Source organism: Rhinoraja longicauda, chromosome 16, assembly GCF_053455715.1.
Source record: "Rhinoraja longicauda isolate Sanriku21f chromosome 16, sRhiLon1.1, whole genome shotgun sequence".
Lineage (NCBI taxonomy): Eukaryota > Metazoa > Chordata > Chondrichthyes > Rajiformes > Arhynchobatidae > Rhinoraja > Rhinoraja longicauda.
In genome coordinates, this window is record NC_135968.1 from 16,539,192 (window position 1) to 16,564,550 (window position 25,359).

At 54.4% G+C, this 25,359-nt stretch overlaps 1 protein-coding gene across 1 annotated transcript in view; it reads right to left on the reverse strand.

The window, feature by feature from the left end:
* Nucleotides 1–1,974: 1,974 nt before the first annotated feature.
* The window catches only part of LOC144600906 (CREB3 regulatory factor-like), a 32,272-nt gene continuing 8,887 nt past the window's right edge, over nt 1,975–25,359 (reverse strand). Inside the window, exons 2-9 of the mRNA XM_078412797.1 lie at nt 14,982–15,156; nt 13,775–13,900; nt 11,924–12,917; nt 9,515–9,706; nt 7,847–8,036; nt 7,323–7,396; nt 4,451–4,579; nt 1,975–2,731 (exon numbers count right to left, since the gene is read on the reverse strand). Coding sequence (XP_078268923.1) covers nt 2,643–2,731; nt 4,451–4,579; nt 7,323–7,396; nt 7,847–8,036; nt 9,515–9,706; nt 11,924–12,917; nt 13,775–13,900; nt 14,982–14,990 — 1,803 coding nt within the window. The 5' untranslated portion in view covers nt 14,991–15,156 and the 3' untranslated portion in view covers nt 1,975–2,642. The remainder of the gene's footprint in view (nt 2,732–4,450; nt 4,580–7,322; nt 7,397–7,846; nt 8,037–9,514; nt 9,707–11,923; nt 12,918–13,774; nt 13,901–14,981; nt 15,157–25,359) is intronic.

The window sequence follows — 25,359 nt, forward strand, 5'->3', positions numbered from 1 at the left end:
AGTCTGGAGGTACGCGAGGTGCTTCCCAGGAGCACCAGAGGAGGTCCCTCTGTCCGCCCCATGCCCACAAGCTGGGAAACAGGCCTGGAACCCTCCTCTCCCAAACGCAAGGCTTGGCCCCATCTGACGGGGCAGGTGCACTCTGGCCACTGCCCTTCCCCTGGGTGCTGGGACCAGTAGCCTGATACCAGGCAGAGACAACCTGGGACGTCCCAGCTGCTGCTGAGAGCGAGCGAGCCGACTGACACAACACAATGACGTGCTCTTGGTCACTCCAAACCTCAAGCAGTCCCTTGTTCAGACGGGTAGGAGGCACAAAGAACTGCAGGCACTGGTTTTGAGATAAGACACAAAGTGCTGGAGTAACTCAGTGGTCAGGCAGCATCTATGGAGAACACAGACAGGTGACGTTTCAGGTCGGGACCATTTAGACTTTAATTTAGTATTTCGAGATACAGCGTAGAAGCAGGCCCTTCGGCCCACCGAGTCCACGCCGGCCAGCGATCTACACTAGTTCTACACTACGCACAACGGACAATTTACAGTAGCCAAATAACCTACAAACCTGCACTTCTTTGGGATGTGGGAGGAAACCGGAGCATCCGGAGAAAACCCCACGGGGTCACAGGGAGAATGTGCAAACTCCATACAGACAGCACCCGTAGTCAGGATTGAACCTGGGTCTCTGGCGCTGTAAGGCAGCAACTCTACCGCTGCGCCACCGTGCCGCCCTTCTTCAAATTGATCCACCATCAATACCCTCCATCAGTCTGAAGAAGAATCCCGACCTGAAATGTCACCTATCCATGTTCTCCAGAGATGCTGCCTGACCCGCAGAGTTACTCCAGCATTGGGTGACTTTCCCAGTTTGGTCTACCCTGTCCTCAAGACACCAAGGGAATCCTAATCAAAACACAAAGTGCTGGAGGAACTCAGCGGGTCAGCGGAATGGACAGATGTCGTTTTGGGGTCGGGACCCTTCTTCACGCCGAGTCTCTTCAGAATTTGAAGAAGGGTCCCGACCCAAAAGGTCATCGGTCCATTCCCCTCCACGGATGCTGCCTGACCCTCCGAGTTCCGCCAGCACTCTGTGCCCCCTTTCCCGACCTGTACACCTTAGTCTCGTACCCCCTCCGCCCCCCCCTTCCTGCTAGCCATGCACTGTCCCCGTCTGTCGGTCTTCATCAGTCTGAAGAAGGGTCTCGACCCGAAACGTCACCCATTCCCCCTCTCCCGAGATGCTGCCCGACCCGCTGAGTTACTCCAGCATTTTGCGTCTACCTTCGAGTTAAACCGGCATCTGCAGTTCCTTCATGCACACTGTCCCCGTCTTCCCCTCCCACTTATTGTCAGTCGGCAAACCTCACACCTGCCCCACTCCCTCCCCTGTTCCCCCCCCTTTCCCCACCCCCCCCCCCCGCCCCACCCCCCCAAGAAAAAAAAGTCAGTCACCCATCACCTGTGACAGCGAGTCCTTCTGCTACAAAATTAAAGTGCTCAAATATAAAACATCAAATCAGGGATGAACAGTGACACTAGCGGTGCTACACAGTCCACAGTACGCGCTCGCTGTGTAAATCCCCATCTGCAAACTCTGCCCATCCGCCACAATAACCCTCAGGGGTTGCGCAGTGCCGACCCCACCCTGCCTCACCCTCCACAAAATCCGGACCCTTCCCTTTTCTCCCCCACCCCCTAAAATCCCACTCCCCGCTCGCTCCAACGGGATCCGGGAGGGAGTTCATTGAAAGCAACATTTTAAAAAAAAAATAACACTCTCACCAAAAGAATCGGGAAATAAATTAGAAGATAACAAGTCGGGGGGGGGGGGGGGGGGGGGGAGAGCGACCGGAGAGAGTGGAGGCATCTTGGAAGGATTTCCGCCGTAGTTGGAACATTCCAGAAGCAACATCGTCCCAAGAGAGTATTCAGCAAGGTGCGTGAGGGGTGGGGGGGGGGGGGGGGGGGGGGGAGGCAGTGTGCAGACGTACACCCCTCACCTACAGCGAGATGTACCCAGGCCGCTGGGAGGGTTGGCAGGGGCATCATCGCCAATGTCCAGGTCTAACGTTGGCACCTGGGCCCCGAGCCTGGGCCCCGAGCCTGGGCCCCGAGCCTGGGCCCCGAGCCTGGGCCCCGAGCCTGGGCCCCGAGCCTGGGCCCCGAGCCTGGGCCCCGAGCCTGGGCCCGAGCCTGGGCCCCGAGCCTGGGCCCCGAGACCGTCCCATCCCGAGAGCTCGCCGCTGGCCCGCTCAAACCCTTCTGGAGGGGACACCAGAGGAACTGGAAGGCAGGAGTGGAGGGGTATGGAGGAGGGGAGGGGGAGAAAGAGGAGTGGAGGGGGAGAGGGAGGAGTGGTAGGGAGGAAGGGAGTGGAACGAGGGCAATGGAGAAGGGGGGAGAGGGGAAGGGGGGGAGAGGGGAAGGGGGGTGGAGGGAGGAATGAAGAATTGGGGAGTTGGGGGAAATGCCAAGCAAACCTCCCCTTCTCCTCCCCTCCCCAGCGGGGTGAGAGACAGTCAGCGGGTACGTTGGCGGTGGGGAGAGGGAGGGGGCTGGCGGTAATCCCACCCCCTGTCCGCACGGCCGCTGGCTGGGGTTGTGAGTCCAAGGCAGAGGGGTCAGGTCCAGGGTGACGGGCGTCAGCTCAGGTTGCCTTCCACCTCTCCCATCGACACCTTCTCCAGCACCTCGCTCACGAACTCCGACGTGTGGCCTGCCACCGAGCGACCTGCAGGACGAAGCAGGCCAACTTAGGAACAACCGGGACAAAGCAGGCCAACTCAGGAACAGCTGGGACAAAGCACGCCAACTCAGGAACACCTGGGACAAAGCAGGCCAACTCAGGAACAGCTGGGACAAAGCACGCCAACTCAGGAACACCTGGGACAAAGCACGCCAACTCAGGAACACCTGGGACAAAGCACGCCAACTCAGGAACAGCTGGGACAAAGCACGCCAACTCAGGAACAGCAATAACGCCAACTCAGGAACACCTGGGACAAAACACGCCAACTCAGGAACAGCTGGGACAACGCACACCAACTCAGGAACAGCTGGGACAACGCACACACCAACTCAGGAACAGTCGGGCCAAAGCACACACCAACCAAAAACAGCCGGGACAAAGCATGCCAACTCAGGAACAGCTGGAACAACGCACACACCAACTCAGGAACAGCAATAACGCCAACTCAGGAACACCCGGGACAAAACACGCCAACTCAGGAACACCCGGGACAAAACAGGCCAACGTAGGAACAACTGGGACAAAGCACGCTAGGCTTAGGAACAGCTGGGACAAAGTACGCCAACTCAGGAACAGCCGGGCCAAAGCATGCCAACTCAGGAACAGCTGGGACAAAGCACGCCAACTCAGGAACAGCCGGGCCAAAGCACGCCAACTCAGGAACAGCCGGGACAAAGCATGCCAGGCTGAGGAACAGCTGGCCAGCCCCAACATAACCGGGCGGCACCGTGGCACAAAGGTAGATTTGCTGCCTCAAAGCGCCAGAGACCCGGGTTCGATCCTGACCATGGACCTCTGGTTTCCTCCCACACTCCAAAGGCGTGTAAGCTTGTAGGTTAATTGACTTCTGTAAATTGTAAACACGCACGACTTTGGGATGTGGGAGGAAACTGGAAAACCCATAGGAGATGAAGGGATGACCGACCGGGCTGGGACAGGTGTTTGATTGTACCTGAAGACACAAGGGCTTACAAAAAAAGACAAAGTGCTGGAGTAACTCAGGGGGTCAGGCAGCATCTCTGGAGGTCATGTATAGGTGACGTTTCAAATCGGGCCCCGAGGCAGCCTGAGGAGCAGGTAGGTCATGAGTTGTACGACAAGAATTAGGCCATTCGGCCCCTCAAGTCTACTCCGCCATTCAATCATGGCTTATCTATGGCTCCCTCTCAACCCCATTCTCCTGCCTTCTCCCCCATTACCCCCGACACCCTTATTACTCAAGAAACTTTCAATTTCCGCTTTAAAAACACCCAGTGTCTTGGCCTCCACAGCCGCCTGTGGCAATGAATTCCACAGATGCACCCCCCTCCGGCTAAAGAAAGTCCTCCGCCATCTCCTTTCTAAAGGAGAGCCCTTTTATTCTGAGTCTGAAGAATTCTTAATTCTTTAATTCGTAAGTCTGAAGAAGGGTCTCGACCCGAAACGTCTCCCATTCCTTCTCTCCAGAGATGCTGCCTGACCCGCTGAGTTACTCCAGCATTTTGTGTCTGCCTCTTATTCTGAGGTTGTCCTGGACTCTCCCACTAGTGGAAACATCCTCTCTGCATCCACTCTACCCAGGCCTTTCACTATTCGGTAAATTTCAATCAGGGTCTCCCTCCCTCATCCTACCAAACCGCAGTTGATGGTGGGGAGTGTGGACCGCGTGACGGACAGGGGCTGCGTCGACAACGCCGTGTGTCAGGCTGCGCGGGTGCTTACCCACTGTGCTGTGCAGCAGTGCCTGCAGCTTCCCCACCATGCTCTCCTCCTGCGCCCCTGCGCCACTGCGCTGCTCCACCCGCCACACGATCTGATGCTTGATCGCAACAATAACCTGCAGCAAATTGTCTTTGAGACGGACAAACAGGAACACAAGGTCAGAAGTGATCGGAGCAGAACTCGGCCCATCAAGTCTACTCCGCCATTCATGCACGGCTGGTCTCTCTCTCCCTCCCAACCCCATTCTCCTGCCTTCTCCCCATAACCCCTGACACCCGTGCTAATCAACAGCGGGCGGTGGACACAGTACCCCTTCCCCCCACTGCCTCGTCATTGACTCCTCCCTCCCCACCACCACCCGCTCACCACCACCACCCGCTCCCCACCACCACCCACTCCCCACCACCACCCACTCCCCATCACTCCCCACTACCCCCTCCCCTCCTTCCATCCTCCCTGTCCCCCCATCCATTCCCTCCTCCCATCTCCCCCCTCTCCCTCACTCCTCCATTACCCACTCCCCTCCTCCCCACTTCCCCCTCCCCTCTACCCCCTCCCCATCACTCCCCACTACCCCCTCCCCATCACTCCCCACTCCCCTCCTCCCCACCTCCCCTCCTCCCCACCTCCCCTCCTCCCCACTCCCCTCCTCCCCACTCCCCTCCTCCCCGTCAACCCGCTCCACATCCCTCCCCCACTACCCCCTCCCCTCCTCCCATCTCCCCCCTCCCCCTCACTCCCCCATTACCCCCTCCCATCCTTCCCGTCCCCCGCTCCCCATCCCTCCCCCACTACCCCCACCCCTCCCTCCCACTACCCCTCCTCCCCTCCTCTCATCTCCTCCACTACCCCCTCCCCTCCCCCTTCTCCCCCACTACCCCATTCCCTCCTCCCATCTCTCCCCTCCCCATCAGTCCCCCTTTACCCACTCCGGTCCTCCCATCCACCCACTCCCATCACTCCCCACCTACCCCCTCCCCCACTCCTTCACTCTCCCATCCCTCCCCCTCCCCTCCTCAACACTCCCCCACTACCCCCTCCCCTCCTCAACACTCCCCCACTACCCCCTCCCCTCCTCAACACTCCCTCACTACCCCCTCCCCTCCTCAACACTCCCCCACTACCCCCTCCCCACAGTCCGTCTCGTCATCGTTCATGGATGAAGCAGCCCTGTGGTCCTGGGTCCCACTCCCTTCCCTCCCCATCCCAACTCCACCTGTTTACCACCCTCCCCCCTACCCTCCCTCCCCATCCCCACTCCACCTGTTTACCACCCTCCCCCCGACCCTCCCTCCACACACTCAGCTCCCCTACCTCCCCTGCCCCAAATCCCCCCTCCCCCCGCATTCTTCCCCACCCTCTCGCTCTCCTCAACCTCTTTCTTCCCCAAAAACCCCATGCCCTCCCACCCACCCCCATCTACCACCTCCTCCCTCCCCTCTTACCCCTCCCCTCCCTCCTCTCCACCCTTCCCACCCCTCTCTCCACCCCTCTCTCCACCCCTTAGCCCTGGGTGTGGGTGGGTGTGAGGGGGTGGATTGGAGGGGGGTGTGGATTGGGGGGGGGTGGGGATTGTGGGTGGTGGGGTGTGGGGGAGTGGAGGTGTGGGGGGTGTAGGGGTGTAGGTTTGTGTGGGATGGGGGTTGGTGGGTGTGGGTTTAGGGTGGGGGTTTGTGTGGGGTGGGGTGGGGGTTGGTGGGGGGGGGGGTTTATGGTGGGGGGTGTGGGTTTAGGGTGGGGGTTTGTGTGGGGGGTGGGGGGTTTATGGTGGTGGGTGTGGGTTTAGGGTGGGGGTTTGTGTGGGGTGGGGTGGGGGTTGGTGGGGGGGGGGTTTATGGTGGGGGGTGTGGGTTTAGGGTGGGGGTTTGTGTGGGGTGGGGGGGGGGTTTATGGTGGGGGGTGTGGGTTTAGGGTGGGGGTTTGTGTGGGGTGGGGGGGGGGGTTTATGGTGGGGGGTGTGGGTTTAGGGTGGGGGTTTGTGTGGGGTGGGGGGGGGGGTTTATGGTGGGGGGTGTGGGTTTAGGGTGGGGGTTTGTGTGGGGTGGGGGGGGTGGGGGGTTTATGGTGGGGGGGTGTGGGTTTAGGGTGGGGGTTTGTGTGGGGTGGGGGTTGGTGGGGGGGGGGTTTATGGTGGTGGGTGTGGGTTTAGGGTGGGGGTTTGTGTGGGGTGGGGTGGGGGTTGGTGGGGGGGGGTTTATGGTGGGGGGTGTGGGTTTAGGATGGGGGTTTGTGTGGGGTGGGGGAGGGTTTATGGTGGGGGGTGTGGGTTTAGGGTGGGGGTTTGTGTGGGGTGGGGGGGTGGGGGGTTTATGGTGGGGGGTGTGGGTTTAGGGTGGGGGTTTGTGTGGGGTGGGGGGGGGGTTGGTGGGGGGGGGTTTATGGTGGGGGGTGTGGGTTTAGGGTGGGGGTTTGTGTGGGGTGGGTGGTGGGGGGGGTGGGGGGTTTATGGTGGTGGGTGTGGGTTTAGGGTGGGGGTTTGTGTGGGGTGGGGTGGGGGTTGGTGGGGGGGGTTTATGGTGGGGGGTGTGGGTTTAGGGTGGGGGTTTGTGTGGGGTGGGGGGGGGTTTATGGTGGGGGGTGTGGGTTTAGGGTGGGGGTTTGTGTGGGGTGGGGTGGGGGTTGGGTTTATGGTGGGGGGTGTGGGTTTAGGGTGGGGGTTTGTGTGGGGTGGTGGGGGGTTTATGGTGGGGGGTGTGGGTTTAGGGTGGGGGTTTGTGTGGGGTGGGGGGGGTGGGGGGTTTATGGTGGGGGGTGTGGGTTTAGGGTGGGGGTTTGTGTGGGGTGGGGGTTGGTGGGGGGGGGGTTTATGGTGGGGGGTGTGGGTTTAGGGTGGGGGTTTGTGTGGGGTGGGTGGTGGGGGGGTGGTACTCACCATGCTCGATGTTCAGCCCCCACAGTTTGATTTTGTTGGCCTCATGCTGCGCTTTCTTCTTTAACCTGCAGGCCCTGCGGTGTGGAGACCCAAAACATTCAAAACTCTTGGCCCCTGTTGTATTCACACCCATTTCTCCCCCTCACCACCCCACCCCTCACCACCCCACCCCCCACCCCTCCACCTATATTCCTTCCTCCAGCTTCACATTTCACACCTGTCCTCTCATTATCTCACACCTTTTGTTTCTTCATCTCTGGCCTTTGTCCGACCATCGGCCTAGTGACCCCCTCCCCTAATCACGTATCCACCTATCACTCACCAGGCTTTGCCCCGCCCCACCTCTCTTTCCCAGCTTTCTCCCCCCTACACCATCAGTCTGAAGAAGGGTCCCGACCCGAAATGTCACCCACCCACATTCTCCAGAGATGCTGCCTGACACGCCGAGTTACTCCAGCACTTTGTGTCTTTTCTTTTTTGTAGCCCAGCGCCTTGCAGCTCCTTGTTTCCACTGCTTTATTTACCTGGAGGCCAGTTTATTCTTCTCCTTCCTCGAGCGAGGCCTGACGTTGAGGGGCAGTTCACTCACAGGCCTCAGCTCCTCGATCACCTTGTTGAGCTTCTTCAGCTCGTCGCCGATGTAGAGCAGCTTGCGGGGGTTAGGGGTCAGGTCGTCGACGTCCGTGCGACGAGATTTCTTCCCCATTCTCCGCCCTGGAGGGCAAGGATAACAGAACGTGGGAAAACCGAACGGGAGAGGATAGAGTCATAGAATGACAGGCCCTTCGGCCCAACTTTCCCACAATGTCCCAGCTGCCCTCATCCCACCTGCCTAGGCTTGGTCCATATCCCTCCAAACCTGTCCTATCCATGTATCTGACAAACAATGGGATAGTCCCAGCCTCAACTACCTCCTCTGGCAGCTTGTTCCATACACCCACCACCCTTTGTGTGATAAAGTTACCCCTCAGATTCCTATTAAATCTTTTCCCCCTTCACCTTGAACCTATTTCCTCTGGTCCTCGATTCACCTGCTCTGGGCAAGAGCTTCTGTGCATTGACCCGATCTATGATTTTATACACCTCCATAAGATCACCCCTCATCCTCCTGCGCTCCAAGGAATAGAGACCCAGCCTACTCAACCTCTCCCTATAGCTCACACCCTCTAATCCTAGTAACATCCTCGTAAATCTTCTCTGCACCCTTGCACAGGAGAGTGAGCAGGGAATGGAGGGATGGGTGTGCGCAGGAGATAGGCTCACAGCGTGGCAGTAGAGTTGCTGCCTTGCAGCGCCAGAGACCCAGTTTCGATCCTGACCTCAGGTGCTTTAGACATTAGAGACACAGCTGGAAAGCTTGCCCTTCTGCATGGATAGGTTGGGCCAAATGGCCTGTTTATGTGCCGTATGTCTCTGTCTTGCTTGGCATGGAAACGTTGGATCGGAGGGCTTGTTTCTGTGCTTTATGAATCCATGACTCTATTGGCACAGATGAGTTGGGCCAAAGGGCTTATTTCTGTGATGTATGACTCAATCTTGGCTGGCAAGGATAAGTTGGGACACAGGGGCTGTTACTGTGCTGTATGACTGTCTTGGTCGGCATGGACAAATTGGACCGGTGGGCTTGTTTCTGAGCTATATAACTATAATTCTATCATGGTCAGCATGGATAAGTTGGGCCATAGAGCTCTTGCCCATGCTGTATAACTCTATGATTATCTTGGTTAACACAAGGGCCCAAGGGCCCATTTCCATGTGGTATGATTATTGCTTGGTTGGCATGGACTAGTGGCATGGGCTGAAGGGCCAGTTTCTGTGCTGTGTGACTCCATCAGCATGGATGAGATGGGCCGAAGGGCCCTTTTCCATGCTGTATGACTCTATACCAGAAACCGTGGAAAGTCATAGACACGTGGGCTACCAGAGCCTTTAGTCATAGACATGTGGGCTACCAGAGCCTTTAGTCATAGACATGTGGGCTACCAGAGCCTTTAGTCATGGACACGTGGGCTACCAGAGCCTTTAGTCATGGACACGTGGGCTACCAGAGCCTTTAGTCATGGACACGTGGGCTACCAGAGTCTTTAGTCGTGGACACGTGGGCTACCAGAGTCTTTAGTCATGGACACGTGGGCTACCAGAGCCTTTAGTCGTGGACACGTGGGCTTTAGTCGTGGACGGGTGGCCTTTACCTTGCCCGACCCCGTTCTCCCTCAGGTACACGTTACTGGGCAACGTGGAAGAGTCCCATTTGGAGGGCTGCAGGATACGTTCCTGCTTGCTGGGCGTGGTGTGGCTGTCACTGTACTCCCAGAAGTAACGGCGCTTCAGTCTCCTCCCGCCCGTTTCCGAGGCAACGTCGCCGCTAATCTCCAGCTCATTTCCTGAAAACAGAGAGATGGGTGGACAGTGAAAAGAGCAGCTTCGAGCCATGGAGCCGTTCAGCACGGAAAAAGGCCCTTCGGCCCAACTCAGCAATGCTGATCAACTTAGTTTAGTTTTAGAGATACAGCGCGGAAACAGGCCCTTCGGCCCACCGAGACCGTGCCGACCAGCAATCCCCGCACATTAACACTATCCTACACTCACTAGGGACAATTTACACATACACCAAGCCAATGAACCTACATACCTCTACGTCTTTGGAGTGTGGGAGGAAACCGAAGATCTCGGAGAAAACCCACGCGGTCACGGGGAGAACGTACAAACTCCGTACAGACAGCACCCGTAGTCGGGATGAAACCCGGGTCTCCGGCGCTGCAAGGCAGCAATTCTATCGCTACGCCACCGTGACTGCCCTTCGAAGGAGATTCAAGCAACTGCAGATGCTGATTTAAGATTTTTTTTTAAGGAGTATCTCTGTGGGTCAGGCAGCATCTCTGGAGAAAATGGGTGGGTGGCGTTTCGGGTCGGGACCCTTCCCCAATCTGAAGAAGGGTCTCGACTCAAAACATCACCTATCCATCTTCTCCAGAGATGCTGCCTGACCCGCTAAGTTACTCCAGCATTTTGCATCTTTTTACGAGTTTGAAGGTTTAAAAAAAAAATTGGTCTCTATAAATTTCCCCCTAGTGTGCAAGGAGTGAATGAGAAAGTGGGAACAATGATCGATGGTCGGCATGGACTCAGTGGGCCGTTTGCACGCTGTGTCCCTAAACATTTACAGTATTGTGTTCGGTTTTGGTCACCGTGCGACTGGAAGGATTTCTTTAATCTGGAAAGAGTGCAGAGAAGATTCACGAGGATGTTGCCAGGACTCGTGGGTCTGAGCTACAGGGAGAGGTTGAGCAGGCTAGGACTCTATTCCTTGGAGCACAGGCGGATGAGGGGGTGATCTTACAGAGGTGTGTATAATCATGAGGGGAATAGACAGGGTGAATGCACAGAGTTATTTACCCAGAGTAGGGGCATCAAGAACCAGGGACATAGGTTTAAGGTGAGAGGGGACGAATTTAATCGGAACCTTTTTCCACACAGACGGTGGTATGAGACGAGTCGCCAGAGGAGGTAGTTGAACAACATATACAATAACAACATTTAAAAAACATGAGGACAAGTACGTGGATAGGAAAGATTTAGAGGGATATTTGTCAGGTGGGACCAGCGCAGATGGGGCACCTTGGTTGGAATGGATAAGTTGGGCCGAATGGCCTGTTTCCATGCTGCATGACTCTAAAAAGGCGATTTAGTTTCAGTTTAGTTTAGAGATACAACAAGGAAACAGGCCCTTCGGCCCACCGTGTCCATGCCGACCTTTGATCACCGTTTACACTAGTTGCAATCCCACTTTTTCATCCACTCCCTATGTACTAGGGGCAAATGTCTTTGAAATGTAGTAATTGCACCTGCCTCCAGCACCACCTCCGGCAGCCCCTTCCATGCACCCACCGAATGTTCTATATTGCATGTACGCGCTTGGGGCAATTTACAGTGGGCCAATCCAACAACAAACCTGCACGTCTTTGTGATGTGACAATAGACAATAGACAATTGGTGCATGAGGAGGCCATTCGGCCCTTCGAGCCAGCACCGCCATTCAATGTGATCATGGCTGATCATTCTCAATCAGTACCACGTTCCTGCCTTCTCCCCATAACCCCCTGACCCCGCTATCCTTAAGAGCTCTATCCAGCTCTCTCTTGAATGCATTCAGAGAATTGGCCTCCACTGCCTTCTGAGGCAGAGAATTCCACAGATTCACAACTCTCTGACTGAAAAGGTTTTTCCCCATCTCAGTTCTAAATGGCCTTCCCCTTATTCTTAAACTGTGGCCCCTTGTTCTGGACTCCCCCAACATTGGGAACATGTTTCCTGCCTCTAACGTGTTCAACCCCTTAATAATCTTATACGTTTCGATAAGATCTCCTCTCATCCTTCTAAATTCCAGAGGAGGAAAGTGGAGCACCACCGCGGTCGCAGGGAGAACATGCAAACTCCAGACAGACAGACATCACTCGAGGTCAGGATGGAGCCCGGGTATCTGGTGCTGTGAGGCAGCAGCTGAACCACCAGCACCACTATGTGGTGGGTCCCATGTTATCCCATCTCCTCAACGTTTCCGCGCCGCGCGACTCTACGGGGGCGATTGCAATGGCCGTTACCTGCTTCGGAGAGAGAGTCGCTGAAGTCGTCTTTATCTTCATCGTAGTCTTCGCCCTCCTCGTCTTCGTTCTGACTGTCGTCCTGGTCAGTGTCGGAGCCGTCCTCCAGCTCGGACCTCTCCTCGTCCGGCTGCAGGCCCAGCCCCTCCACGCTGAATAAGGAGTAGTTGTGCTCGTCGTAGTTCAGCTCCCCCCCCGCGTCCGGACCGGGCTCCCCGCGCTCCCCCCAGGCAGGGAACGGGGGTCGGTGCCTCCGCCCGTCCCCCTTGTCCCGCCTGCAATCCCCCAGGGCGCCACTGCCCGCCTCCACCGATCCCTCGGGATGCCTCCAGGATCTGGGTCCCACTCGGTCACCGGTTGTCCCGTCTTCCCGACCCGGCGCGGCGACAGACGGGTGACTGGGGCGGGGCGGCTGGTCAGCAAGGACACGGTCCCCAGAGCTGGGGGGGTCTTTAGGATGTACGGGACATGGCGCATTGTCCCTGGCCAGGGTGGTCTTCACGTTGGCCAGTTGGCGGTCCCTTTTCTGGAGGTACACGACACCCTCCGGCTGTAAGTCCGCTGAGGAATCCACTGCGTTGGGTTTTCTGGAGGACTCCATGGTCCTACCAGCAAGCTCAGGTCGACCAGAGAACGGGGAATCATCCCGGCCTGTCCGTAGGAAGCACCAGGAGTCAGACACCGACTGGGAGTCCACGGCGTTGAGCTGGGCCAGCGTGGGCGTCTGAGAAAGCCTGGCCTCGTTCTGGTATGGACTTGCGCTCTGGTCCAAGCCCAGAAGGTCCATCTCTTTGTTGCTCCAGAGCTCGGCCTTGGCGAACCTGGTGAATTCCTCCAGGGCCGCCACGTCCCAGCGCTCACCGTGGCTGCTGTCCAAGGGCTCGTCGTCCACCAGGTCACTCAGCAGATCGATCTTCTCCCTGGCTGGGCTCTGGTACAGGCTCAGGCTCAGCAGGTCATTCCCGGGGCTGGTGGTGTAGGCCAAGCGCCGCCCCTGCAAGCAAGCGGCGAAACAAAGGCAGTCAGGAGAAGCAAGGAACCGCAGGTGCCGGCCGACGCCGTGTAAGTTACAAAGTGCTGGAGTAACTCAGCGGGTCAGGCAGCAAATCTGGAGAACGTGGACAGGGGTTGGGACCATTCTTCAGGCACGATTAGTATTTTCTGTCTTGAGTCACAGAGTCACGCAGCACAGAAGCAGGTCCTTCAGCCCAACTTGTCCATGCCGACCAAGATGCAATAAAATGGCCAATCAGTCTGAAGAAAGGTCTTGACCTGAAACTGCTCGGCCCGCAGTTACTCCAGCACTTTGTGTCTTTTTCCTATGCTATTCCCACCCGCCCCCATCTGGCAGAAGGTGCAAAAGCCGAAAAGCGCGCACCACCAGACTCAGGGACAGCTTCTTCCCCTCTGTTATCAGGCTTCTGAACATTTTTTTCCATAAGCTAGGGTACTTTCCGATTCACCTCTACCCCATTGCGGACATTGGACCTTGTCTCTTGGACTGATGCGCTACAATGCTGCACTATGCATCTTCCCCACTGTTCCACCTGCTCTACTTGTACACTAGTCCCACCTGCCTGCTTTAGGCCCATCTCCCTCTAAACCTGCCCTATCCATGTACCTGTCCAGGTGTGTTTTAAATGTTGTTATTGTAGCTGGCTCAACTACCTCCTCCGGCAGCTCGTTCCGTACACCCACCATAAAGTTACCCCTCAGAATCCTATTAAATCTTTTCCCCTCTCACCCTAAACCTCTGTCCTCTGGTTCTCCATTCCCATGATAAATGATAAACCCCAATCTGAACCGAATGCGGGCAGCGTCCAGGAGACCCTATAGTTGAGGATCGTGTACCTGTTCATACAGAGAGCCGGAGTCAGGGCTGGAGTCAGGGCTGGCCGCGGTGTGATCGGTGGAGTTACACGTGCTGGTGTTTCTGAAAGCATCAGCGAACGCTGGCTCCATCCCACACGCATTGGGCTGCAAGAGAAATCAGACTCAGTCCAGATTACCACCACACGAGTGCACCACCAAGTGCACCACCAGCCTTGCATCCAGAGCTTTGCCGGATTATCCGTCACGCCGGACCATGGGAAGTTACGGCCTTGGGGGTGGGATTCTAGATACCGCCCCACAAAGTTGGCCGTGGAAGTCGGCCCCTGACTCCGCTATCCTTAAGAGCTCTATCTAGCTCTCTCTTGAATGCATTCAGAGAACTGGCCTCCACTGCCTTCTGAGGCAGAGAATTCCACAGATTCACAACTCTCTGACTGAAAAAGTTCTTCCTCATCTCTGTTCTAAATGGCCTACCTCTTATTCTTAAACTGTGACCCCTTGTTCTGGACTCCCCCAACATTGGGAACATGTTTCCTGCCTCTAACGTGTCCAACCCCTTAATAATCTTATACGTTTCGATAAGATCCCCTCTCATCCTTCTAAATTCCAGTGTATACAAGCCTAGTCCCTCCAGTCTTTCAACATATGACAGTCCCGCCATTCCGGGAATTAACCTAGTAAACCTACGCTGCACGCCCTCAATAGCAAGAATATCCTTCCTCAAATTTGGAGACCAAAACTGCACACTACAGTGTGGGAACAGGCCCTTCGGCCCACCGAGTCCGTGCTGACCAACAATCAACTGTACACTAGTTCCATCTTTCACACTAGGGACAATAGGAATCTCTTTAGCCAGAGGGTGGTGAACCTGTGGAATTCATTGCCACAGACGGCTGTGGTGGACAAGTCATTGGGTATTTCTAAAGCGGAGATTGATGGGTTCCTGATGAGATAGGGAAAGACAGATCAGCAATGTTTGAATGATAGAGTACAGTCGGTGGGCTGAATAGCCCAATTCTGCTCCTAGAACTTACGAACATGAACGTGACAATAATAAACTGAGCCAAACTAAGTATGAATGACCAGAGGACATTGTAATGGTGGTGCTATGTGGAGCAGCTACACTCACGCACGTACACACGCTCTCCTGCGCTCACTTTAACCGGGCGAGGTGATGTTGGGGAATCGGGATGGGGTAGGGATGGTACAGGCAAGGGGTTCCTACCTGTGGCATGACCGAGGCTGAGAGTGGGCGCTGCCAACGGGGTCAAAAATTCCAGCCCCCGGACCAACTACCTCTCCCCGGCAACGGTCAACCAACGACAGGGACCTCGTGGCACGAACGGGAAACTCCTAAAGCTCAAGTCGGTCCCATCCACGAGCCGCCCATATCTTCATCCCTGTTGGGAGAGGGCGAGGGGAGAGAAGATTAGAAGCAGCTCTGACTTCATCAAAATACATTCACAACTCTGGTCTCCAAAAGTTCATAGTTATATGAGCAGAATTAGGCCACTCGGCCCATCGAGTCTATTCCGCCATTCAATCATGTCTGGTCCTTCTTTCTCTCAACCCCATTCTTCTGCCTTCTCCCCATAACCCTTGACACCCTTGCTAGTCAAGAACCCATCAATCTCCGCCTTAAAAATATCCAATGACTTACCCTCCACCGACGTCTGTGGCAATGAATTCCACAGATTCACCATCCTCTGACTAAAGAAATTCCTCCTCATCTCCATTCTAAAGTTCCGTCCTTTTATTCCGAAGCTATGACCTCTGGTCCTAGACTCACCCATTAGTGGAAACATCCTCTCCACATCCACTCAATCCAGGCCTTTCACTATTCGGTAAGCTTCAATACGGTCCTCCCCTCACCCTTCTAAACTCCAGCGAGCACAAGCCCAGTGCCATGAAACGCTCATCATCTGTGAACCCAATCATTCCTGGGATCATTCTCATAAACCTCCTCTGGACCCTCTCCAACGCCAGCACATCCTTCCTCAGATCCAAAGACGTCCAAAGACGTACAGGTTTGTAGGTTAATTGACTGGGTAAATGTAAAAATTGTCCCTAGTGTGTGTAGGATAGTGTTAATGTGCGGGGATCGCTGGGCGGCTCGGACTCGGTGGGCCGAAAAGGCCTGTTTCCGCGCTGTATCTGAAATATGAAAAAAAAAAAATAAGGGATCCAAATCTGCTCACAATACTTCAAATGCAGTCTGACCAGTTGCCTCATAAAGCCTCAGCGTTACATTCCTCTTGAAATGTTTATACCAAAGGGGCACAGTGCTGGGGCAACTCAGCGGGTCAGGCAGTATCCCTGGAGAACATGGACAGGTGATGCTTCAGGTCGGGACACTTCTGACTCTGAACAGCATTGTAACAGAGCCTTTGGCCCACAATGTCCGTGGCGACCGTGATGCCAAGTTAAATGAATCTCATCTGACTGCACATGATCCATAATCCCTCCACTCCCTGCATACCATGTGCCTATCGAAAAGCTTCCTTAACATCACAGTCATGTCTGCCTGCCTCCTCCACCACCACCCCTGGCTGTGTGTTCCAGGCACCCAGCACCCTCTGTGTAAAAAAAAAACCACATCTCCTTTAAACTCTTCCCCCCCCCCTCACCTAAAACCTCTACCCTCTGGTATTAGACATTTCCACCATGGGGAAAAAGGTTCTGACTGTCTACCCTACTTGTGCCTCTCATAATTTAATAAACTTTTATCAGGTCTCCCCTCAGCTTCTCACCCTCCAGTGAAAACAATCCAAGTTTGTCCAACCTCTCCTTGTAGGTAATACCTATAAGGAGATGATAAGTTCATGTGATAATAGAATTGGGCCATTCGGCCCATCAAGTCTAATCCGCCATTCAAACATGGCTGATCTATCTCTCCCTCCTAACCTCATTCTGCTGCCTTCTCCCCATAACCTCTGACACCTGTATTAATCAAGAATCTATCTATCCCCGTCTTAAAAATATCCACTGACTTGGCCTCCACAGCCAAAGAATTGTGGCAAAGAATTCCGCAGATTCACCACCCTCTGTCTAAAGAAATTCCTCTTTGTCTCCTTCCTAAAAGAACGTCCTTTAAATCTGAGGCTATGGCCTCTAGTCCTAGACTCTCCCAGTAGTGGAAACATCCTCTCCACATCCACTCTATCCAGGCCTTTCACTATTCTGTATGTTTCAATGAGGCCCCCCCTCATTCTTCTAAACTCCAGCGTGTACAGGCCCAGTGCCGTCAAACTCTCATCATAGGTTAACCTACTCATTCCTGGGATCATTCTTGTAATGATATGAAAGCACAAAGCCCCGTCCCATTGAGAGGGCAGTGTATATAGTGGCCCCTGGCTCAGAGAGAGGGGTGGCTTCACACCACGTCACCTGGACTTGCGGGCTTTGAGTTACAGGGAGAGGTTGGATCGGCTGGGGCTTCTTTCTGTGGAGGGTAGGAGGCTAAGGGGTGACCCTATTGACGTGTACAAGATCACGAGGGGCACAGATAAAGTGAATGCTCACCACCTTTTTCTGCAGGGTTGAGGACTACAACTAGAGGGCGCAGGCTTAAGGTGAGAGGGGAGAGATTTAAGAGGAACATCGGGGACAACATTTTCACTTTGAGGGTAGTCCGTATCTGGAAAGAGCTGCAAGAGGAAGCTATAGAAGCAGATACAGTCACAATGTAGGGGAAAGGGATTAGCCCCGTACACCAACTTGGTCAGCATGAACAAAGTGGGGCAAAGGGCCTGCTTCCGTGCTGCACCGTTATGTGGCTTTGTACATTCCTGACTGTATTTTTCTTCAAAGCAGGAAAGAACAGAGACGTTAGTGTCAATCAACATTCCTGCCTTATTGCTGTGCCGGACAGTCACATTATTTGTGATGTTTCCACATCAGAGTCACGGCAAGTGGTCTAATTGTCAAACAGTTTGCTGCAGATGTTGTGCCAAATGGTTTCACAAGCTCGTTACTGTTTCACTTAAATCTTTGACAGCAGGAGCTTCCCCTCCCGATCTGTGCATTGTACGTAGCGACGCATGGGATGAAGAAATCACGCTTTCAATGGACGCGGCAAAATATAGAATAGAATAGAATACTTTATTGCCACATGGGACAAGTCAGTTAAATTTCTTTGCTTGCATAGGTAATGCAAGATGCAAGATTAGGCAATGCAAGATTTCCAAGGTATGCAAATAGTGGCCCATAAAGGGTGCTTATAAAGTTACAGATTGCCCCCCACTCCCACCCCCACCCCCACCCGCGCCAGCTCCCCCTTTGTAACTCACTGATAATATAACTCACTGATCTCCGACAAAGTGATTTGGAGTTTGGGGCCCAGGTCCATAATCGCCTGAAAGTGGCAACACAGGTAGATAGAGCAGTAAAGAAGGTAGACCGTTTCCTTGCCTTCGTCGGTCGGGGCACTGAGTATACGAGTCAGGAAGTCATGATGCAGTTTTATAGGACTTTTGGTTAGGCCGCCTTTGGAATATTGTGTGCAGTTCTGATCGCCCCGTTACGTTTAGTTTAGACCTTGTTTATTTTAGTTTATTGCCACGTGCACCAAGGTAGAGTGAAAAACCTTTAGTTGCGTGCTGTGCAGCCAGCGGAGAGACTGCGCATGATTACAATCAAGCCGTCCACAGTGTACAGATACATGATAAAGGGGATAATGTTCAGTGCAAGAAAAAGTCCAGTAAAGTGCGTTTAAAGATAGTTTGAGGGTCTCTAATGAGGTAGATAGTAGCTCAGGACCGCTCTCTAGTTGGTGATGGGATGGTTCAGTTGCCTGACAACAGCTGGGAAGAAACTGCCCCTGAATCTGGAGGTGTGCGTTTTCACACTTCTGTACCTCTTGCCTGATGGGAGAGGGGAGAAGAGGGAGTGGACTTTGTTGCACTAAATGTTATTCCCTTTATCCAGTATCTGTATACTGTGGACGTTTGATTATAATCATGTGTAGTTTTTACGCTGACTGAATAGCATGCAACTGTACTTTGGTACATGTGACAATAAACAAAACTAATCTAAGCTGTCATCGGCAGGACGGTGGTAGAGAGTCAGGTTCCTGGGCGTGCATATCTGGCCAGCACCTTGATGCAATCTTAAAGAAAGCTCATCAACATCTCCACTTCCTTTGAAGATTGAGGAGATTTCAGTTTGTCGATGAACCCGCCCGCAGTTGAACCTCTACAGGCGTGCGGTAGAGAGCACATTGACTGGTGGCATCACGGCCTGGTTCAGTAACTCGAACGCCCAGGAATGAAGGAGACTACAGAGAGTGGTGGACACTGCCCGGTCCATCACGGGTACTGACCTCCCCACCATCGAAGGGATCTACAGGTGGCGCCACCTCAATAAGTCAGCCGGCATCATCAGAGACCCACACCACCCTGGGCCACGCTCTCATCTCGCTGCTACCATCGGGGAGAAGGTACAGCAGCCTGAAAACCCTGACCTCCAGGATCAAGAACAACTTCTTCCCAACAACCATCAGGCTCTTGAACACAACAAGACACTAACCTCAGCAACTATGGTCATGGAGTAGCACAGCGGGCAGAGCCATTGCCTCACAGCGCCAGGGACACAGGTTCAAACACGAATTTGGATGCTGCCTGTTTGGAGTTTGCATATTCTCCCTGTGACCTTATGGAGTTCCTCCCACATCCCAAAGACGTGTAGGTTAATTGGCTTCTGTAAATTGCTACTAGTGTGTCGGGAGTGGTTGAGAAAGTGGAATAACATTGTACGGGTGACAATAGACAATAGGTGCAGGAGGAGGCCATTCGGCCCTTCAAGCCAGCACCGCCATTCAATGTGATCATGGCTGATCATTCTCAAGCAGTACCCCGTTCCTGCCTTCTCCCCATACCCCCTGACTCCGCTATCCTTAAGAGCTCTATCTAGCTCTCTCTTGAATGCATTCAGAGAATTGGCCTCCACTGCCTTCTGAGGCAGAGAATTCCACAGATTCACAACTTTCTGACTGAAAAAGTTTTTCCTCATCTCAGTTCTAAATGGCCTACCCCTTATTCTTAAACTGTGACCCCTTGTTCTGGACTCCCCCAACATTGGGAACATGTTTCCTGCCTCTAACGTGTCCAACCCCTTAATAATCTTATACGTTTCGATAAGATCTCCTCTCATCCTTCTAAATTCCGGTGATCCATAGTCAGCATGGATTCTGTGGGCTGAAGGGCCTGTTTCAATGCTGTATCTTTCAACTAATCCAGTCAACATGATCTTCAATGAACTTTGATAGACACAAAGAGCTGGAGTAACTCAGCGGGTCAGGCAGCATCTCTGGAGAAAAGGAATAGGTGACGTTTCGGGCCGAGACCCTTCTTCAATGAACTTTGTTGTGATGACACTGTGGACTTTGGTTTTGCACTATTATGGTCTGGTTACTGAACATTACTAATTATTAATTTATGGTGCTATGGATTATTGTACATATATTTGTGCGCTTTTCCATTAATGAGCCAGCAGGTAGCTGCACAGTGGCAGAACAGTAGAGCTGCTGCCTTACAGTTCCAGCGACCCGGGTTCCATCCTAACCTCGGATGCTGTCTGTACGGAGTTAACGCGAGCGTGGGTTTTCTCCAGGCGATCCGGTTTCCTCCCACACTCCAAAGCCGTGCGAGCTTGCAGGTTAATTGGCTTCTGTAAATGATCCCTAGTGTATCGGACAGTGCTGGTATACGGGGTGAGCGCTGGGCGGCACCGAGTCGGTGGGCTGAAGGGCCTGTTTCCGCGCTGTATCTCTAAACTGAAACCAAGCAAGGATTTCACTGTTCGGTTGGACATGACAACTGAATAGTCTCGACTCTGCCAGTGCCAGCTGTGTCTTCAGCTGCCTGGGGTCAGAGTTGTGAAACTCCCTCACGGTCACCCTCGCTCCCTCTAAAATACCCCTCTTGTGCCCCTAAAACCCACTCTTCCCAAAGTTGCTCTGCATCCCGTCTTTACAAGTGCTGTGAAGTGCTGGGGGCCGCTTTGTGTTAACATCTCGACAGTAAGCAGAGTTTGGGGAAAACTTTGTCTCGCATCACAGTAATTCCCCCCCACATTAAAAGGGGAATTTTCAGAGCTCAGGGAAATACTCAGCAATCTTGGTGTTATTTATGTCCGAGTATTTATGAGGCCTTCACTGTTGAAATGGAGAAAACAATTTGCACACAAGGCCCAACAAACAGCCACGTTCTAATGAAAAATAGCCACACAGCTGGGAAACAGGCCCTTCGGCCCAACTGATCCAGGCCAACCACCATGCACCATCTAAACCAGTCCAATTTGCCCAGAACTGTCCCTGCCTCAGCTACCTCCTCTGGTACAACTGACACATACACACACATGAACACCCCCTGACATACACACAGACGCACCCCAACACACACGGGAATGACACACCCCGACACACGGAAGGACACACCCCAACACACACGGACAGACACACACGGACGGACACACCCCGACACACGGACATCCCCAACATACACACACACGGACACACCCCAATGCACACGGACACACCCCAACACACACGGACACACCTCAACACACACGGACACACCCCGACACACACGGACAGACACACACACCCCGACACATGGACATCCCCAACATACACACACGGACACACCCCAATGCACACGGACACACCCCAACACACACGGACACACCTCAACACACACGGACACACCCCAATACACACGGACACACCTCAACACACACGGACACACCCCAATACACACGGACACACCTCAACACACACGGACACACCCCGACACACACGGACAGACACACACACCCCGACACATGGACATCCCCAACATACACACACGGACACACCCCAATACACACGGACACACCCCAACACACACGGACACACCTCAACACACACGGACACACCCCAACACACACGGACACACCCCAACACACACGGATACACCCCAACACACACGGACACACCTCAACACACACGGACAGACACACACGGACGGACACACCCCGACACATGGACATCCCCAACATACACACACGGACACACCTCAACACACACGGACACACCCCAATACACACGGACACACCCCAACACACACGGACACACCTCAACACACACGGACACACCCCAATACACACGGACACACCTCAACACACACGGACACACCGCAACACACATGCCCATGGACACACCCTGACCAACTTACCCCAACACACACGGACACTGACACACATGGACACCGACACACACCCCGACACATGGAAGGACACACCCCAACACACACGGACAGACACACACGGACGGACACACCCCGACACACCCCGACACATGGACATCCCCAACATACACACACCTCAACACACACGGACACACCTCAACACACACGGACACACCTCAACACACACGGACACACCTCAACACACACGGACACACCTCAACACACACGGACACACCTCAACACACATGCCCATGGACACACCCTGACCAACTTACCCCAACTCACACGGACACTGACACACATGGACACCGACACACATGGACACCGACACCCCAACACACACACCCCGATACACGGACACAGACACCCCGACACACACTGACACACAATGACACCCACACACAGACACACCAACACCCCGACACACACGGACACCCACCCACACGGACACCCACACACACGGACACCGACACACACGGACACCCCGACACGGACACACAGACACACGGACACAGACACACGGACACAGACACACGGACACAGACACACGGACACAGACACACACACAGACACCCCGACACGGACACACAGACACACGGACACAGACACACACACACACGGACACAGACACACGGACACAGACACCCCGACACGGACACACAGACACGGACACAGGGACACGGACACAGACACACGGACACAGACACACGGACACAGACACGCACACAGACACCCCGACACGGACACACAGACACACGGACAGGGACACGGACACAGACACACGGACACAGACACACGGACACAGACACACGGACACCCCGACACGGACATGGACACACGGACACGGACACACGGACACGGACACACGGACACGGACACAGACACACGGACACAGACACACGGACACAGACACACGGACACAGACACACGGACACAGACACACGGACACAGACACACGGACACAGACACACGGACACAGACACACGGACACAGACACACGGACACAGACACACGGACACAGACACACGGACACAGACACACGGACACAGACACACGGACACAGACACACGGACACAGACACACGGACACAGACACACGGACACAGACAGACACACGGACACACAGACAGACACACGGACACACAGACAGACACACACAGACACACACACAGACACACACACAGACAGACACACACAGACACACACACACAGACACACACAGAGACAGACACACAGACAGACACACAGACACACAGACACACACACACAGACACACACAGACACACACACACAGACACACACAGACAGACACACACAGACACACACACACAGACACACACACAGACAGACACACAGACAGACACACAGACAGACACACAGACAGACACACACAGACACACACACAGACACACACAGAGACAGACACACAGACACACACACACACACAGACAGACACACACACACAGACAGACACACAGACAGACACACAGACAGACACACACAGACACACACACACAGACACACACAGAGACAGACACACACACAGACACACACAGACAGACAGACACACCGACACACACGCCCATGGACACACCCGAACACATATGGACTGTCACACCCAACATACACACACATGCGCACAGCCACTATGAGTCACGGCCGGCTGGACACATGTTACAGACCTTGCTCCCCTGACTGGACCACTGCCCTGAGTGGGCTGCTTGCATCACTTCGACCCTTTGCTCCTCTTGCTTTAATGAGGGACACAGGTGCTGCCACACTGAATGCAAGTGGCTGCCTTCACCACTCCTCAGGGTCCTAGTGCCCCAGCCTGGGGGACTGATGTACACTCAACATACTCCAACATGCAGCCGCTGCCCACGTCTGACTCAAAACACAGCATCCACCAAAATACTACATTTGTATGGCGCCCTTCAAAACCCCGTCATACCATAGCAAGATGTGTCAGGATCAATAGGATAGCTTTAATTGATTAATTTATCAAGCTGCAGTTGTACCACACTGATGCGGCAGAGAAACAGGCCCTTTGGCCCATCTTCCCCATGCCGACCCCCAGCAAACCAACCTCCACCTTCTCCTTCCATTGCCCCATCTACACCTCACGCTGCCTCGGCAAGGTCACCAGCACAATCAAGGACTATTTTTAACCTGACCTTATTCCCTTGATCCTGTATCTGTAAACTGTGGACGGTTCAACTGGAGTCATGTATAGTCTTTTCGCTGACTGGGCAAATGGGGCAGGAGGGGGGACATTTTGGAGGAAGGGGGAGGGGGTGAGAAAGTGGGGCGAGGGCTAGGGGGGGGAAGGGAAGTGAGAAAGTGGGGCGAGGGGGGTGAGAAAGTGGGGCGAGGGAGCAGGGCGATTAAAAAGTGGGGCAAGGGAGGGGGAGGGGCTGTCATGCAGGGGCATTGAGGCTGTCAGCATATGGGGTTCACAAAACAATCTACATCCTGATCAAGGAGCAAAACAAAGCTGACAGCTCGGTTAAAAACACACACACACAGAGAGAGAAGAGGCCAGAGAGTATTTAATGTAGTCACACTGCAAGGCTCCACTCACTAGAGTGAGAGGGGGAGAGAGGGGGAGAGAGGGAGAGAGAGGGGGGGAGAGAGAGGCAGAGAGAGAGAGTGGGCAGAGAGTGGGCAGAGAGAGAGGGGGAGAGAGAGGGGGAGAGAGAGGGGGGAGAGGGAGGGGGGGAGAGGGAGGGGGGGAGAGGGAGGGGGGGGAGAGGGAGGGGGGGGAGAGGGAGGGGGGGGAGAGGGAGGGGGGGGAGAGGGAGGGGGGGGAGAGGGAGGGGGGGAGACAACATGTCGTGTTGAATAAATCACCACCGGATGAGCTGGACGGTAACTCCGAGGCACAAGAGTTACCACCTCTGCCACATCCATCTGCATCACCACATGACGTGTCCACCAACACTGATTATTGTTGGTTGACAGGAGGATCTGTGCATAAACAGACCCAGATTTGACAAGCATCAAACACTTTCCAAAAATAAAACCCTGCTACTGCAAAACCGAAAGTTCAGACCATGTGTTTTGTTTTTTCCTGCCAGTGCACTGGTTTCTCCGCTCTGTGAACAGGGTGTGATTGAAACACGCAGGGGGCAAGCTCACCTCTCACCTTCATGTCAGATATTACAGGGGCAGCACAGTGGCGCAGCGGGTAGAGCTGCTGCCTCACAGCGCCAGAGACCCGTGTTCCATCCTGGCCGTGGGTGCGGTCTGTACGGAGTTTGTACGTTCTCCCCTTGTGACCGCGTGGGTTTTCCCCGGGTGCTCCAGTCTCCCCTCCCCACACTCCAAAGACTTTCAGGTTTGTAGGTTAGTTGGGTTGGGCGAAGATTGTAAATTGTCC